At 48.1% G+C, this 17,627-nt stretch overlaps 1 protein-coding gene across 8 annotated transcripts in view; it reads right to left on the bottom strand.

Moving 5' to 3' along the window:
- Positions 1 to 14,851, bottom strand: part of DZIP1 (DAZ interacting zinc finger protein 1) — a 68,665-nt gene extending 53,814 nt beyond the window's left edge. For all 8 annotated transcript variants that reach the window (XM_060191770.1, XM_060191769.1, XM_060191768.1 and 5 more), the window contains exons 1-7: positions 14,715 to 14,851; positions 14,026 to 14,123; positions 13,483 to 13,698; positions 12,258 to 12,481; positions 11,606 to 12,154; positions 7,365 to 7,449; positions 4,697 to 4,821 (exon numbers count right to left, since the gene is read on the bottom strand). In XM_060191770.1, coding sequence (XP_060047753.1) covers positions 4,697 to 4,821; positions 7,365 to 7,449; positions 11,606 to 12,154; positions 12,258 to 12,260 — 762 coding nt within the window. In that variant the 5' untranslated portion in view covers positions 12,261 to 12,481; positions 13,483 to 13,698; positions 14,026 to 14,123; positions 14,715 to 14,851. The remainder of the gene's footprint in view (positions 1 to 4,696; positions 4,822 to 7,364; positions 7,450 to 11,605; positions 12,155 to 12,257; positions 12,482 to 13,482; positions 13,699 to 14,025; positions 14,124 to 14,714) is intronic.
- Positions 14,852 to 17,627: the final 2,776 nt, after the last annotated feature.

Below are 17,627 nucleotides of genomic sequence, written 5' to 3' on the forward strand. Positions count from 1 at the left end.
TGTCTTCCCCTCCTCTCTCCATTTCTCTCTGTCCTATCCAACAATGACAACAGCAATAACAACAGTAATAATAACAACAACAATAAACAAGGGCAACAAAAGGGAAAAAATGGCCTCCAGGAACAGTGGACATAGTGCAGGCACCGAGCCCCAGTGATAACCCTGGAGGCAAAGAAAGATAACCTGCAGACCTACTTCACCACTCCTGAAGCAAGTGGGGATCGGGGGCCTGAACCCAAATCCTTACACGGGTCCTTGCGCTTAACCAGATGTACCACCGCCTGGAGCTCATCGGAATATGTAATACAAGACTGAAAACGTGGTTAGTATCTCATCTAATCACAATGCACTGAAGCTAGAAAAATCAGTAGCGGAAGGGACATTCACAAACACATGGGAATTAAACAATATAACCCGACCAGTCAGTGAGTCAAAGAAAAACTCACTAGAAAAAAATAGTTTAAGTAGAAGGCAAATGAAAATACAGAATACCAAAATGAAAAAGTCAAATCGATCCTTGAGAAAACTTCGTAACTCTAAATGCCTACATTAATTTTTTTATTACCATCACCAGGGTTATTGTAGGAGTTCTTTGCCTTACACAGTGAATCTACTACTCCTGGTGGCCACCTTCTCCTCTTTTATTTGCTAGGACAGAGAGAAGTTGAGAGAGGAGGGGAGGAGGAGATGGGGGAAGAGAGAAAGACGGACACCTGCAATACTGCTTCACTGCTTATGAAGCTTCCTGCTCTGGAGGTAGGGCCCAGGACCTTAAGGCCAGGCCCATTAGGGATGGTAATGTGTGCACTCAACCTGCTGTGCCACCACCAGACCGCATATTAATTATGTAATTTTTTAAATCTCAGATACATAAGAACAGTATGTAATGAAAAGGGGTCAGTTCCTCAAGGAGACAAAACAGCTAAGTATTTATGCATCAACATTGCTACCAACACCTAAATATATAGAGCAAAGACTAACAGAACTAAAAGGAAAGATAAACACCAATATGATAAGACTAGAGATCTTTTTTTTTTTTATTTTTATCAGAACACTACTCATAAATAAGCTCTGGCTTATGGCGGTGCTGGGGATTGAACCTGGAACCTCAAAACCTCAGACATAAAAGTCTCTTGCAGAACCATTCTGCTAACTCCTCAGTTCCCAGAATAGAGAACTTTTGTACCTCACTGGATAATGGGCAGATAAAATTTAGAGGGGAAAAAAATAAGCAAACAGGATTTAAACACACACATCAAAACTGAGCTGTTGTTTTTTTTTTTAATAAGAAATAAACCTGACATAGAAAAGTCTAACAGCCACAAATATGATTTTAAACACAGAGGAATATTCACCAGGGTAGCTTATATGTAAGGTCACAAAACAAATCTAAACAATTCAAGAAAATTAAAAGTATCTCCCAAATCTTTTCTGATCACAATGGTATACTAGAAATCAGTAACAGAAAGGAAGCTGAAGGGGGCCGAGCGGTGGCGCACCCTGTTAAGCACACATACTACTAAGCGCATACAGTACTCAGTGCACATAGTAAATAAACCCAAGGACCCGTGCAAGGATCCAGGTTCAAACCCCCGGCTCCCCACCTACAGGGAGGACGCTTCACAAATGGTGAAGCAGGTCTGCAGGTGTCTATCTTTCTGTCTCCCTACCTCCCCTCCTCTCTCCATTTCTCTGTCCTAGCCAATAAAATGGAAAAAATAGCCGAGAGCAGTGGGTTTATAGTGGCAGCACTGAACCAAAGTGATAACACTGGAAGAAAAAAAAAAAAAAAAGACAGAAGGAAAGCTGGAAAATTCACAAATACATGGAAACTAAACAACATACACTTGACAATCCAGCAGGTCAAAGTAGGAAAACAGGGAGTCGGGCGGTAGCGCAGCGGGTTAAGCGCAGGTGGCGCAAAGCACAAGGACCCCGGTTCCAGCCCCCGGCTCCCCACCTGCAGGGGAGTTGCTCCACAGGCGGTGAAGCAGGGCTGCAGGTGTCTATCTTTCTCTCTCCCTCTCTGTCTTCTCCTCCTCTCTCCATTTCTCTCTCTCCTATCCAACAACAACTACAATGAAACAACAAGAGCAACAAAAGGGAATAAATAAATAATTAAAAAAACAAAGTAGGAAAACAAAAAGAAATTGTTAAAAAAAAAAGGGGGGCAGGGGTAGACAGCATAATGGTTATGCAAAGAGACTCTATACCTGAGGCTCCAAAGTCCCAGGTTCAATCCCCTGTACCACCATCAGCCAGAGCTGAGCAGTGCTCTGGCAAAAAAAAAAAAAAAAATCTTGAGGTAGATGAGAGAGAGCAAGAGGGGGGAGAGAGGAAGGAGGACACACAGAGAGAATTAAAATAGGAAAATATGAAGTAGCTTCAAATGACAGGTCTGCTCCGGACAGTGAAACCCTGGTGACAAACAAAATCTTTTAAAATCTCTGTATTAAAAAACATTTTGGTGGAGGCAGACTAGGAGGTGGTGTGCCCAGTAGACCTCGCCTGTTACAAGGCACTGGGCTGCAAGACCCCCCAGTCCCCATCTGCAGGGGGGGAAGCTTCACAAGCAGTGAAGAAGTGCTGCAGGTCTCTCTCTCTCTCTCCCGTCTCTCTTGATTTCTGTCTCTATTCAATAAAGCAACTTAACACACACACACACACACACACACACATCTTGAGACAGATGAAAATGGAAACACAGCACAGCAAGCGACAAAGGGGAGCAGCAGAAGCAGCTGTGGGAACAAAGCTTATAGCTGTGAATGCCTTCATTCACAAAAATAGGAAAGATCTCAGCATACAACCTACCTTCACAGCTCAAAGAACCAGAAAGAACTAAGCCCAGAAGTATGAGATGGAAGGAAATAACAGGAATTATACAGCGGGAATAAATTAAACAGAGCATAGGAAAACAACAGGTTAAACACACTGTACTGAACACACATACACACAATCAACAAAGCTGAGTTATTATTATTTTTTTAGTCATCTTTATTTAATTTATTGGTTAGAGACAGACAGAAATGAAGAGGGAAGTGGGAGACAGGGAGGGAGACACCGGCAGCACTGCTTCACCACTTGCAAAGTTTTACCCCTGCAGGTGGGGGATTGGAGGCTGGAACCCAGGTCCTTGTGCAAAGTCACACGTCCGCTCAACAAGGTGCACCCATCTCCAAAGCTGAGTTTTTTAATAAGAAATAAACCTGACAAATTTTCAGCTAGACCAAACAAGAGGAGGGAAAGAAAACAAGATTGGAATAATAAAAAAGAGACCTTAAAACTGATATCATGGGGGGTCGGGCGGTAGCGCAGCGGGTTAAGCACACGTGGTGCGAAGCACAAGGACCAGTATAAGGATCCCAGTTCGAGCCCCCAGCTCCCCACTTGCAGGGCAGTCGCTTCACAGGCAGTGAAGCAGGTCTGCAGGTGTCTGTCTTTCTCTCCCCCTCTTTGTCTTCCCCTCCTCTCTCCATTTCTCTCTGTCCTATCCAACAATGACATCAATAACAAAAACAATTATAACTACAACAATAAAACAACAAAGGTGGGAGTCCGGCAGTAGTGCAGTGGTTTAAGCGCATGTGGCACCAAGTGCAAGGACTGGAGTAAGGATCCCGGTTCAAGCCCCCGGCTCCCCCCCTGCAGGGAAGTCGCTTCACAGATGGAGGTGTCTGTCTCTCTCCCCCTCTCTGTCTCCCCATACTCTCTACATTTCTCTCTGTCCTATCTAACAACAACGACATCAGTAACAACAATAATTACAACAATAAAACAAAAAGGGAAAATAAATTTTTAAAAGATGATTAAAAAAAACAAGAGCAACAAAAGGGAATAAATAAATAAATATTTTTTAAAAACTGATCACAGAATCACAAAAGGTTCTCAAGAAACTTCTTTTTGCCTCCAGGGTCATCACAGGGGCTCAGGGGCAGCACTACAGATCCACTGCTCCTGGAGACCATTCTTTCCCCATTTTGTATTTGATAGAGCAGAGAGAAACTGAGAGGGGAGGGGGAGTCAGAGAGGAAGAGAGAATGATAAGACACCTGCAGGCCTGCTTCACCACTTGTGAAGTGATCCCCCTGCAGGTGGGGGAACCAGGGGCTAGAACCGGGGTCCTTGCACAGGTCCTCGCACTTTGTACTATGTGCACTTAACCCAGAGCACCGCCGCCTGGCTCCCTGACGAAACTTCTTCTATAGCCAAAATGGACTGCCTACGCCTTGAGCAATCTGAAAGGAATAGATACATTACTAAAAGCATACAACCTACCAAAACTAAATCATGGAGACATTGAAATTTAAATAGACCCATTACAAATAAGGAAAATTAATCAGTAAGCTAAACAAAACAGAACACTTTCTAACAAAGCAAACTCCAGGACCAGAAGGCTTCTCTGGTAGATTTTAGTGAACATAAAAGAAATCAACACCAGACATATATTCTATCTATCTATCTATCTATCTATCTCTCCCTTTGCTAGAGGGTAAGAGACAGAACCAGAGGGGAAGGGAAGAGAGACACTTGCAGCACTGCCCCACCATTCACGAAGCTTCCCTCTCAGATGGGGACCAGGGGTTTGAACCAGGGTCCTCTCACATGATGATGTGTGTCCTCTACCAGGGGGGTCATCATCTGGCCCAGCACCAGGCATTCTCAGAACGGCACCATCTGAGGGCCGCACTCTTACCTTGGAGACTCTGACGGCGTGGGCGTGCTGTGCAGCCTCCAGTTGGGACTTGGTGAGCTGCAGTTCCTCCTTCAGCATGTCCACCTCATTCTGGAGCCTGTCTGTCTGTGCCCTCTTCTTATACTCTGTCACAACAGAAACAGTTTGTCAAGATCCCATCTCTTATCAAACACCAATTTGCAAAGTTACAGGGCACAGTCCTATCACTAAGACAGAGACTAAGGACTCTGCTCTTACTTGGGATGTTACTGCCATATATATATGTTTGTTTGTTTTTGTTTCATGCTACATGAGCCAAATTGTTCTCCCTTGATGTTTATTTCCAGTGTTTTATCTGACTGGGTTCTGGATTATTTATGACAGCTTCTTTCAGCCACTGAACTGAGGTTCCAATCATGTTCCAGAGTACATGTGAGAACAAAGATGGAGCGATAATGATGACAGGGACAATCCTGGCTGCTGAAACTCAGTGGTATCCCTTGTTGCTTCTTAGAGATGCTGGTCTCAACCAGAGAAGGGAAACAAGGACTTAACTTCCAAGGCAGGCACCCCTACCCTGAACTGAGGTCACCATCCCATTGGCACCCACCAAATACAACTAGGAACCCAACCAGCAGTGCCCAGACCAGCAGAGCCTGACACTGAAAAATGCAAACTCAGTACCACTGAGGTACTGGTGGAAAGTTGTAAAAGGAAGCAACAAGTGAAGGGAAGGCTACAATGTCCAATGTACTTACATGCAGGTGTACACATGACTGAATGGATATACATGGGTCTGTGAGGGCAGACATGAAAGGGATGGAAACCAAAGCAGAAAGTCAGAACCTCAAAGATGACCTGAAGAAATAATACTCATTTCAGAGTCTGAAAGAAGCCCTCTGAAACAAGTATGAAACAGAATAAGATACTGAAACAAGAAGAGAAAGCAGGTCAGTTTCACACAGAGGAATGGTAGGTTGGTTAAAATCGTTCATCATTCCAATTTCACCAATACACTGCTAAATTGTTATCGGCAGGCCAGGGCTTATAAGTGGAGTTTTACATTGTTGACATAAAGTTCAGCTACATTCTAGAGAAATCTGTTCACCTGAAATTGGCACGGATGGAAACAGACTTGTCCAACATAGAAGGAAATCAAGAATTGAAGCACGAGCTAGAACACTCCTCTAGATACTGAAACCACTGAAGATCATAAATGAGAACTGCAGTAGATTATTGTTTCAGTCTGCAGTGTTTTTGACCTACATGGAGAAATGGACGTTGTCTGCCATCTTTGGTTTTGAGAACAGTGGACAGTGAGAGTCCTGGTCCCTTGGTGAGACACTCCACCCATCCCTTCTCTTCCTTCTTCAATTTCCCTCTTTATAGACCAGCTAATCCACATCAACACCCAAACTTTTTTTGTCCTTGTCCAAGCCCCTCCTCCCAGCTCAGCAACCTCCCTTCGGCCTTCTGTCCCCACCAAGGTGGCCATTTCAGGGTCACCACCAGCTTTTGTGACAGCGGAGGTCACGGCTCAGTCTTCATCTTCCTCCACCTAAGAAACATTGAGTGAATAATTTCCGTGTCCTTATTTCCTTTGGCTTCTATGACAATGCACCGAAGGCTATTCACTCAACTTGGCTGCCCCTTTTGAGCACCAATAACATTGAGAGGGCATTCAAGCCTTTTGCATCTAGAAGGGCCTTGGAGCTGACTCCAGCCAGGTCGGCTCTGTTAATGACTCCTACAGTGCCATCTGCAGCCTGGAACTATAGACCCTCAGCATCTCCATTTGCTGCAGAGGCCATACTGAACAGGGCCAACATAAGCGCTGCATTCTCCTTCTTCCTTCAATCTGTTCCCAAACCCTTAGGCCTTCTTCCATCTTAGCAAGGAACAACATCATTCACCCGAACGTATAGGACAATTCTAGGGTCACCTAAATTTCTTGCTCTTGCAAGAAACTCACACCCTTCTCACACCCTTTTCATCTTCATTTCTCCCATCCTCCCTGATACCAACCCGGGCCGCCGCCATCTTGTCTTCCCTGAAGTGCCCCTGCTGCCTCCTCACTCTTCCATCGTTGCCCTTTCAACCTACCCACCACCTGCCCAGGGCTTCTGGAGGCTGACCTTTGAAATCAATTGGCCTCTTCCTCTCTACCCTTACTCTACCCTGGGTGTTAACCCAGCAACCTTCTCCCTGTTCCTCAAACACCTCTTCCTATCCTTCCCATTAGCACATCTCACAAAGCAGAGTTTCTCTGGTCTGGGAGACTTTTTTCCTTGATTTCTCTCCAGGGTAGGACCATCGCATTCCATTCTCTGATCAAATATCACCTTCTCAGTGAAGCCTCCCTCTCTCTCAGGAGACCTTCCTCTATCCTATCACCCTGCTTAATTTTCTCCGTTGGGCTGACCGTTTGGAAAAGATCCCTCACTCATTTCACTGTGTCTCTCCCTTCCCTGCCCATAAAGCCTGTCCACTTTCAGCTATCACCCCAGCCTGCAGTCACTGCACAGCACAGAGCAGGAGCTCAGTATTCAGTCAAATAGATAAAGACTGTTATGTTTTCCTTTGAAAAAGACTGAGAACTGCACCAGACCGTGTCTCGCTGGAAAGAAATGCAAAGAACACACTAGCAAGAACACAACTCTTTGCCAGGGAACACCCCCACCCCACTTACCCAGGTGAGAGTCTTCTGGGTGGCGGCGTTGAATGTGACCTTGGAGAAAGCCTTGGTTCATAAAGGCCTTGTCACAGAAATGGCACTGGAAGAGCAAAGAATAACAACATGCAAATGTCTGTGACCAGTGTCCTTCCATCTAACTCATGGGACCAGGAGATAACTCGCCCAGTAATCACACACTTTACCACATTTGAAGACCCAGGTTCAAGTCCCAGCACCACATGGGAGTATTATGCACGGCACCAGGAGAAAATTTCATCAACAGTGAAGTGGGGCTGTGAAGTCTCTCCTCTTCCTCTCCCTCCCCACTCCCTCTTTCACCCTCTGTCTCTATCCAAAATTAAAAGAGACAAGAAACTGCTGGTAGTGATGGAATCAAAGCCCAAGTGCGTGCATGCGCACACACACACACACACACACACACACACACACACACGTCAGTGCTGGTGTTTGAAACAGCTTACTTGGACAGTGCACTACTTTACCATGTGTGCAGCCCAGGGTCAAGCCTGGCCCCTACCACACTGAAGGCAACTCCAGTGCTATGGTCTTTTTCATCCCCGCCCCCTTTCTGCTTCTCTGTCCCTGTCTAAAAAAAAAAAAAGTGACTGAATCAGAATCAGATCACCCCAAAGCTATCATCTTGGTGTAGCCCGGGAGGTAGCACAGTGGATAAAGTACTGGGCTCTCAAGCATGAGACGCCACGTTCAGTCCCATCGAATATGCCAGAGTGATGCTCTAGCTCAAACTGGGATCCTTGCACGGGTCCCTGCACTTCATACTATGTGCACTTCACCTGGTATGCCACCGCCCAGCCCCTACAATAGTTTAAGGAATAAAAAAAAAAAAAAAGTCAGCCCAGAAGTGATGAAAGGAATGCAGAGCAGTGAGAATCACCCCCTGATTGTTAGAGTACCCCTCTGAGGGCTTTCTGGGACTCAGCCACCACCTTCCAGGATAACACAGCCAAATCTGCCTTCTGCTCATCTCAAGAAACCTCAGAGCCTGACTGAGCATTGGAGGGTCCCCTACCCAGAAAGTCCCCAGACCTTCCTCCCCAGGGACCTACTGAAATGAAATCACTGGGGGAAAAAAATCAATTCCATGCAAAGCACAGGGACCGGCGTAAGGATCACGGTTCGAGTCCCCAGCTCCCCACCTGCAGGGGAGTCGCTTCACAGGTAGTGAAGCAGGTCTGCAGGTGTCTATCTTTCTCTCCCCCTCTCTGTCTTCCCCTCCTCTCTCCATTTCTCTCTGTCCTATCCAACAACAATGACATCAATAACAATAATAACTACAACAATAAAAAACTAGGGCGGCAAAAAGGAATAAATAAATATTAAAAAAAAATCAATTCCAAAATCTCAATGTTCTACACTAACACTGATTCAACTGAAATTCCACTATTTCTTCTTTTTTTTTTATATATTTATTTTCCCTTTTGTTGCCCTATCTTATTATTGTAGTTATTGTTGTTGTTGTTGGATAGGACAGAGAGAAATGGAGAGAGGAGGGGAAGACAGAGAGGGGGAGAGAAAGACAGACACCTGCAGACCCACTTCACCGCCTGTGAAGCGACTCCCCTGCAGGTGGGGAGCCGGGGGCTCGAACCAGGATCCTCATTCCGGTCCTCACGCTTTGCGCCACGTGCGCCCGACTCCCCCACTATTTCTTCTATAGCTTCAGTCCTGGACTACGCTCAAGGAAATCCTCAGAGCTTCTCAGTATCATTTGGTAACATTTCAGAGTTGAATTCTAAAGGACAGGGACGTTCCTTGAATGCAATCAATCATAACATCATTATAACACCTTGAATTGTGAAAGCTGGGCACTCTCACCTCAAAAAATGAGGTACTTATCTATCAACCGCTCTAACATGAGCAAATACAAAGTCATGATGGACCAGCTCAGTGGGAATCGATATGAACATGTGCAAGGACCCAGCTTCATCCTTCCACCCTGCTCCCCACTTTAAGGGGGAGCACTTCACAAGTAGTGAAGCAGATCTGCAGGCATCTGTCTTTCCCTCTAACTCCCTCTCTTCCCTCTCAGTTTTTCTATCAAATTTAAAAAAAAATTTTAAAGGAATCCACAGAAGCTGTGGATTCATAGTACAGGCACCAAGCCCCAGCGATAACCCTAGTGGCAATTAAATAAATTAATAAAATAAAAAATCATATATACATACACACACACATATATACATATATCCCATATTTCTGTGCCTCTCTTCCCTAGCATGGCAACCAACAGGATCCCAGAGTTTAAGGCACAGATAACCATCACTATAGATCTCAATGGTGCAAACATCTCCTAGGTGTGGGTGCCCACATTATGACAAGCTCTTTATACCACTAGTCTCATTCCAGCCCTACGACACTCCAGTGTGGCTGGTGATGGGGACAGAGCCAGGATTCCAAGGCCAGGTCTGTCAGGCCCCAAAGTCAAGGCTATCTGATGTGCCTCCAGTGGGACTAAAAGGCTCTTCACCATCATCTCAGAGGAACCAGACACTGAGCAAGAGGCAGCTCACTCTTTACCAGAAAAAGTAAGAAGTTCCAGATCTCTGTTCACTGCACAGACTCTTATGCTTGTAAAAATTAAGGTTCCCAGGAGTTGGGCAGTAGCGCAGTGGGTTAAGCGCATGTGGCACGAAGCGCAAGGACCAGCATAAGGATCCCGGTTTGAACCCCTGGCTCCCCACCTGCAGGGAAGTCACTTCCCCTCCTCTCTCCATTTCTCTCTGTCTTATCCGACATCAATAACAACAACAACTACAGCAACAATAAAAAGACAACCAGGGCAACAAAAGGGAAAATAAATAAAATTATAAAAAACCCTTTTAAAAAAGTTTAAGGTTCCCATTCAGGGTGAGAAGGCAGATAGGGATTCTACATGACCTGCAGTTAATCTCCCCAGCAGTAAAATAAGACTTGAAAAATGCTCTCAAGAGCTGGGAGACAGACAGCTCACCCCCTAGACAGTCCACTCTAGGCTCTGGACCACCTAGGTGTGCTCCATGGCTGGTGGGACAGGGCTGCGTTGTCAAGTCCTAGTCCCCACCGGCAGGGACAAGCTTCACAAGTGGTGAAGCAGTGCTAGAGGTGTTTCTCTCTCTATCTCTTCCTCTCTACCTCCCTCTTCCTTCTCAATGTCTCTCTGTCTCCAAAACAAATAAATAAAAATAAATAAGTAAATCCTAAAAGAAAAATGATTCATTCTGTGAATGAGAGAAAGAGACCAGAGCCCTGCTCAGCTCTGGCATACAGGAGATTGAAACTGTAGCCCTGGGGACTCAGGCATGCCAACTAGGGTTCGACCAGGCTGAGCTACTTACTTATTATTTCTGGATAGTGACAGAGAACACAGTCAGGGTGGGGGGGCAGCGGTCATGCACACATTATTCAAGCCACCAGCCCCCACCTGCAGGAGGGGAACTTCACCAGTGGTGAAGCTGTGCTGCAGGTGTCTCTCCCTCACTATCCCCTTTCCCTCTAAATTTCTCTGTCCTAGCAAGTAAAGTTAAAATATTTATTAAAAACATATTTGAGAAATGCAAGAAGGAGGAGATAAAGAGGGAGAAAAAGTTAAAAATATTAAGAAAAAAGGTATTTTGGTATATTGCACCAAAGTAAAACACTAAGGGGGGGGGGGGGTCTTGAGGGCAGAGGAGGACCTAGGTGAGGGGTTAGATTGTTGAGTGGAAAACTGAGAGATGTTACACATGTACAAACGACTATTTTACTGTCAACTGTAAACCATGAATCCCCCAATAAAAAAAAATAGGGGTCAAGTGGTGGCACACCTGGTTGAGTGCACGTGTTACAATGCGCAAGGACGTGGGTTCGAGGCCCTCGGCCTCCACCTGCACAAAAAAACTCTGCAAATGGTGAAGCAGTGCAGCAGGTGTCTCTCTCTCCCCATCTCCCCCTGCCCTTTAAATGTCTTACTGTCTCTATCCAACAAATAAGTAAATTTAATTAATAAGGACAGGGAAGAGGAATAATGTGGAAAAAAAAGTATATTAAAAAAAGCAGGAAGGGGGAGATAAAGAGGGAGAAAAAGAAAGAGTGAGAGAGACCTGTTGCACTGTTTCACCAGTTATGAAGCTTGCCCCTCTGCAGGCAGGGACCAGACGGGCTTGAACGCAGGTCCTGCGCTCCACCGGGTGAGGCCAGACTCTGCTCTCTATGCCCCCTAGCCCCGGGAACCTGAGATTTGGGAGGAGGTGCCGTACCTGGTAGTAGCTGGCTTTGGCCTCGATCATCAACTGCTGGGTGGAGATCATCTTCTTGCGGCGCCTGCACTCTTCCTTGAGCAGCTTGAGGTCGCCCGCCTGCTTGGCCAGCAGCTTCTTGCTCTGCTCGCCGTCGGCCAGGCTGAGCCGCAGCCGCTCCTCCAGGCCGCGCAGCTGGGCGGTGAGGAACTCCTGCGAGTGCATCAGGTACTCGATGGTGAGCTGCGCCAGGCGGATGAGCTTCAGCAGCACCGGGTCCACGCCGCCCTGGCAGTGCGGGCACTTCTCGTCCTCCAGCTTGCAGAAGGTGATGTTCATGATGTTCTCCTGCAGAGTCAGCACGTCCACGGCGCCCGCCACCTTGTCCACGTCGATGGCGCTCAGCCGCCTCCAGTCCACGCTCTCCAGCCGCGGGCGGAACTGGAAGACCGGCAGGGGGCCCGCGGCCAGGCCGGGGGGCGCGCACGCCATGGAGGCAGCGCCCGCGCCGGGGGGGTCGGGCTCCTGCAGGCTGCCGGCCAGCGGGTAATACACGTGCTTCTGGAAGGGCTGCGGGGTGGAGGGGAGACGCCGAGCGCTGGGGCGGGGCAGCCCGGGGCGCCCTCCCTGGAGCCCGTCCCCGCCCCAGGCCCCCGGCGAGGCCGCCGCTTACCATCCTCAGAAGCCGGTCGGCCGCCTCTGCTGGAATCCGAGGAGGAGGGGGCGCTGGCGTCCACCCGGCCGCCGCCGCCCGAGCCCTGCGGAGCAGCGGGAGAAGGCCGGGCCCCGGCGGCGGCGGCCTAAGGTCTGGGCGTCCAGGCCGTTGCTATGGCAGCGCCCCGGGCGGGCACCGGGAGCAAAGGGCGCGCCGCGCGCGGTCAGCGAGCACCCAGGCCCCTGCAGGGCCAGAGAAGCCGGTGAGACGTCCCCGCCCACCCTCCGGGACCTCCGCCCCCACCTCAGCATGGGCACCAACATCCCCTAAGGCCTGGGGCATCAAGACCCCAGGAATCTGCGTTTCTTGCAAATCTCTTAGCTTTTGCTAAGAGGAATCTGTATGTTTTAGGCATAGTTTTTTGTTGAAATGCTGATGACCTGGAGATATATATATATATATATATATATATATATATATATATTATTATTTTAACAAAATTCACACGGGACATTAAGGGAGGGTTTTGTACATTCCCCTCAATAAGGTTGTATGTGTGTGTGTGTGTGTGTGTGTGTGTGTGTATATATATATATATATATATATATATATATATATATATATATATATATATATATATATATAAAACAAATATATATATATTTTGATCAGACAGAGACAAAGGAGATAAGACACCTGCAGCTCTGCTTCACTGCGCTCTATTCCTCATTTTTATTTCATCAAGGGATTTGTAAAATTCCTTTCATCCCAGATTCTTATAGGGCTACATATGCAAAATGTGAAAGCAAAAATAGTTAATGTGGGGGAAACTTAAAAGGAAGATCGCTGGGGGTCGGGCGGTGGTGCAGTGGGTTAAGCGCACGTGGCGCAAAGCGCAGGGACCGGCGTGAGGATCCGGGTTCGAGCCCCCGGCTCCCCACCTGCAGGGGAGTCACTTCACAGGCGGTGAAGCAGGTCTGCAGGTGTCTATCTTTCTCTCCCCCTCTCTCTGTCTTCCCCTCCTCTCTCCATTTCTCTCTGTTCTATCCAACAACAAATCAACGTCAACAATGGCAATAATAACCGCAACGAGGCTGCAACAACTAGGGCAACAAAAAGGGGGAAAAAATGGCCTCCAGGAGCGGTGGATTCATGGTGCAGGCACCGAGCCCAGCAATAACCCTGGAGGGAAAAAAAAAAAAGAAAGAAAAAAAAAAAAAAAAGGAAGATCGCTGATACTTACCTTACAAACATGTGTGGAGGCTGCATTCTCTTCTCTGGAAAGACTACAAAATATTTCTAGCAGCACCACGGAGACCTCCGGCCTCTCATTCTGGGGGCCTTCTGGGGTCTGCCTGCGGTCACCACACAGATGGCAGGGCTGAGGAAAGGCCAGACTTCCCTCACTCCACCGGGGAGTCCCTGCTGGGCCCCACCATCAGGAAACTGTCTTGCTTTCCTAACAGACAACATGAACGGGGAGAAAAGAAAATACATTTCGGAGTTGCCGAATCTGCGGCCCTCTTCAGAAACTGTAAACGTGGACATGCAGCCAGGAAATAAGCACATGCTTCCAATGACTTCATAGAAACGTCACATGCCAGTAACGTTTATTGGGCCTTTGCCGAGGGGGGGGGGGGGGAAGAGAAGAGACAACACTCTTTGCAGTTCAGGGCTGAGAGGTCCTAAAGGTCTGATCCTTCCACTGCATGCAACCTCTCCTACAACAGTTTCAGCACTAGGCCTGTTTCCTTACTTGTTTAGAAGAGGGTGTCCGGATACCAACCTGGAGGTTTTGTGGTCTGTGGGCTCCATCCACTAGGCTGCAGCATCAGCGGGAACCAAGGCCTTGAGGCCTCCAGCTCACTGCTATGTCCCCAGCACCTAAGGCAGGAGAGGTGACAAGAAATTGCCAAAGGGACACGTGGGAGGAGAATCGGGTGCATTTGGGCGCTTGGTTAAGAGAGTCTCAGCTCTCGGCCCTTCTCCTTCCGAATCTCCGTTCTCTTAGGGGGCTTCACGCGCGCTTCGGGCCCGGGTCCTGGAGGCTGAACGCAGGGGAGCTGCCTGGGCGCGAGGCCCCAGTCCCCCACCTCGGTCGGTGGCCACCGCTCCAGCGCCCCCCCGCCAACGCCCAGCTGCTGTCCACCCCTAGCCCCCAGGCTGACTCTTGGGCCCAAGATGGCCGGAACAGGAAAGAAAGGGGGGCACGCTTCCTTGCTCCCTCCACCACCCGCTTCTCCATCCCTGGGCTGAGCCGCGCCACGGTCTCGGTGCCTCCAACCCGGAGCGCACGGCGAACTGCACCCACAAGGGCCAGGGGATGTGGGACTCCCAGCCGCAAGTTTGGGGGAGGGTTTGCGGGTGCAGACACCAGGCCTGCGGGGTTTGCAGAGCCCCGGATGGTAATACCGGGGGGGGGGGGGGGGGAGGGGGGTAAGCGGGAAGGCAGGCACATCCAGTGCCTCGGCTCACCCCGGCTGCGCGCTCCTGGGCTGGGAGGCCGGGCGCTGCAAGCCCGCGGGGACGGCGCGGGGAACCCAGGTCGCGGGGAAGCGGCGGGCGCAGGAGGAGCGGGCGGAGACCGAGCAGCCGCAGCCGTGCCAGCTGCGTCTTCCCGGGCGGCGCAGGATGCAGCCTGCCAGGGCCGGGCAAGTCGAGGCGAGGCGGGCTGCCTGGCGCCGCTCCGAGGCCTCCTTCCCGGACTCAGGGCTGCGGGCGCCTAGGGATCCCCCACCCCCCTCCCGCCCCCTCCCCGGCGCGAAACCCCTCTGGCCTCTCGGCTCCGCGGCCCTGGCTTCTCTGGCTGCTGGGCGGGACCGCGCGCGTCTACACCCGCAGCGCTAAAACGCGCTGGGCCAATCCGGCGGCGGGTGCAGACACGTGGTCCCGGGGCGCTCTCTGTTGCTGGCGCAGGATGGAAGCCCCGGGAAAGCTTTTCAAAGAGAAACCAGACTCGTTCCTAACCGCTGGTTGGCCAGGCTCCAAGCAGCCCCTTAGCCCCAAGGGTTTCCTGTGAGTTCCCTATCGTGCTGAGATTCTCGGTTTAATCGCCGGAGTCCGCACTTGCAGGGGACCATGAGGCTGTGCTCAGCACCCCAGGATTTGAAGCTCCCGCTAGGCTTCTGCCTCCTTGTTATGCTCACTTTAAGATGACAACTAGATTTCTGTTGATGGAAAGTTGGGGTGGTAGGGGTGTTGGCTTAGAAATAATGTGGCTTTTTTGTTGTTGTTATTTTGCATAAAATTGAAAAGTGTGCAGATTAAACATTTTATTTTATTACTTATTATTTTACCAGAACACTGTTCAGCTCTGGTTCATGCTGGGGACTAAACCTGGGACCTTTGGTGCCTCAAGTGTGAAAGTCTTTTTGCATAACCTTGATGCTGTCTCCCCAGCCCTTTATTTTATTTTACTTATATTGATTCATACAAGTTTTATTTAAATATGTTTAATATGATAAGGCAGAGAGAAATTGCGATGAGGATGGGGAGGGAGAAAGAAAAGCAAAAAGACACCTGCAGTACTTGGTTCACCACTCGATGCCCATGCTTATATATATATTTATTTTTATATATTTGATATTTATATATTATATTTGTATTTTATATATTTAAATGTTTATATGTTTATTATATATATATATATATTTTTTTTTTTTTTTTAAGAGAACACGGCTCAGCTCTGGCTCATGGTAGTACTGGGGACTGAGCCTGCGACCTTGGAGCCTAAGGCATGAAGATCTTTTTGCACAACCATTATGCTGTCTCCCCAACCTGACTAAGTACTTTAAAATAACGACCAATCCAGAAGGGGATTGCAACACTGTTCCATTTGCTCCTGAAGCTTCTCCCCTGCAGGTGGGGATCCCAAGCTTGAGCCGGTATCCTTGCACACTGTAATGTGTGCACTCAGTCAGGTCGGCCCTACCAACCAGCGTCAGGGTACATGCCATTTTAGCAGCGTGAGGTTGACCCCTGTTGAGATGACTGACAGCACCATGAGCAAAATTGTAGAGTCCTTTGGGATAAAACTTGTTCCAGTTAGAAAGGGATAACTGAAATTATTATTATTATTATTATTGTTTTTTGGCTGGATGATAACAACATGCTCCTTGCCCGACTCCCCATGCCAAATCAACACTGCACCAAACCCTAACAAAATGTTTCCAACATAATAGTGAGATAGTACAATAGTATAGTGAGTTGCTGGGCAGAGGGTAGATGGCATAATGGTTATGCAAACAGACTAATGCCTGAGGCTCCAAAGTCCCAGGTTCAATTCCCTGCACCACCATAAACCAGAGTTGAACAGTGCACTGGCTAAATAAATAAATAGTAAAGTATAATGAGTTGCTTTAGTAGGGGGAGAGAGGGGTGCTTAAGAAAGCACGCTGTCACCATTCCCACCAGCTTTTTCATGTTTCTAAATATTTTGTTTATTCTTTTAAAATATTTATCTACTTCTTCCCTTTTGTTGCCCTTGTTGTTTTATTGTTGTAGTTATTATTATTGTTTTATTGTTTATTTTAATGAGAGAGATACAGAGAGAAAGATACAGAGATCAGAGCACTGCTCAGTTCTGGCATAAGGTAGTACTGGGGATTGAACCTAGGTCCTCAGAGTCTCAGGCATCAAAATCTTTTTTTGTATAACTATTATGCTATCTCTGCAGCCCTCCCACCAGCATTTCAGATAGAGAGACACCACAGCCATAGCCAGAGGACTCCTGTGTGGTATGCTGGGGGCTCCAACGTGGGTTCAGAGCACAGCAAGACAGGCACCCTACCAGGTGAGCTATCTAGTCAACTACAAATCTCATGAGTGTTTATTTGAAAGCACAACGTCTGGAGGAGCCTCAGAGGAGTCTTCTGATGTTTAAATGATTCAAATTTCAGAGGATTCAATACTCCCATAAAAGTTCTCTAAGCAGGGACCTTGAGTGAACATGTTACCGTGCTCAAGGACCTGAGTTCAAGCCCCATCGCCCCACCTGTTGCAGTGGGTGTTGTGGGGCATAGAAGCTTCATGAGTGGTGTATCAGGTCTACGGGTGACTATCCTTCTCTGGCTCCTCCACCCCTCTCAATTTCTCTCTGTCCTACCAAATATAAGAGAAAAAGAGGGAAATGACTGCTGGGAGCGGTGGATTCATAGTGTCAGCATCGAGCCCCAATGATGACCCTGGTGGCAATAAAGAATAAAAAGAAAAAAGAATTAAATAAATAACTAGTTCTCTAAGCAGTAGAGATAAAAATTTCAAGGTAGAAATTTCAAGCAGGGAGTCGGGCTGTAGCACAGCGGGTTAAGCTCAGGTGGCGCAAAGCGCAAGGACCAGCATAAGGATCCTGGTTGGAGCCCCCAGCTCCCCACCTGCAAGGAAGTCCCT

This window comes from Erinaceus europaeus, chromosome 5 (genome assembly GCF_950295315.1).
Source record: "Erinaceus europaeus chromosome 5, mEriEur2.1, whole genome shotgun sequence".
Lineage (NCBI taxonomy): Eukaryota > Metazoa > Chordata > Mammalia > Eulipotyphla > Erinaceidae > Erinaceus > Erinaceus europaeus.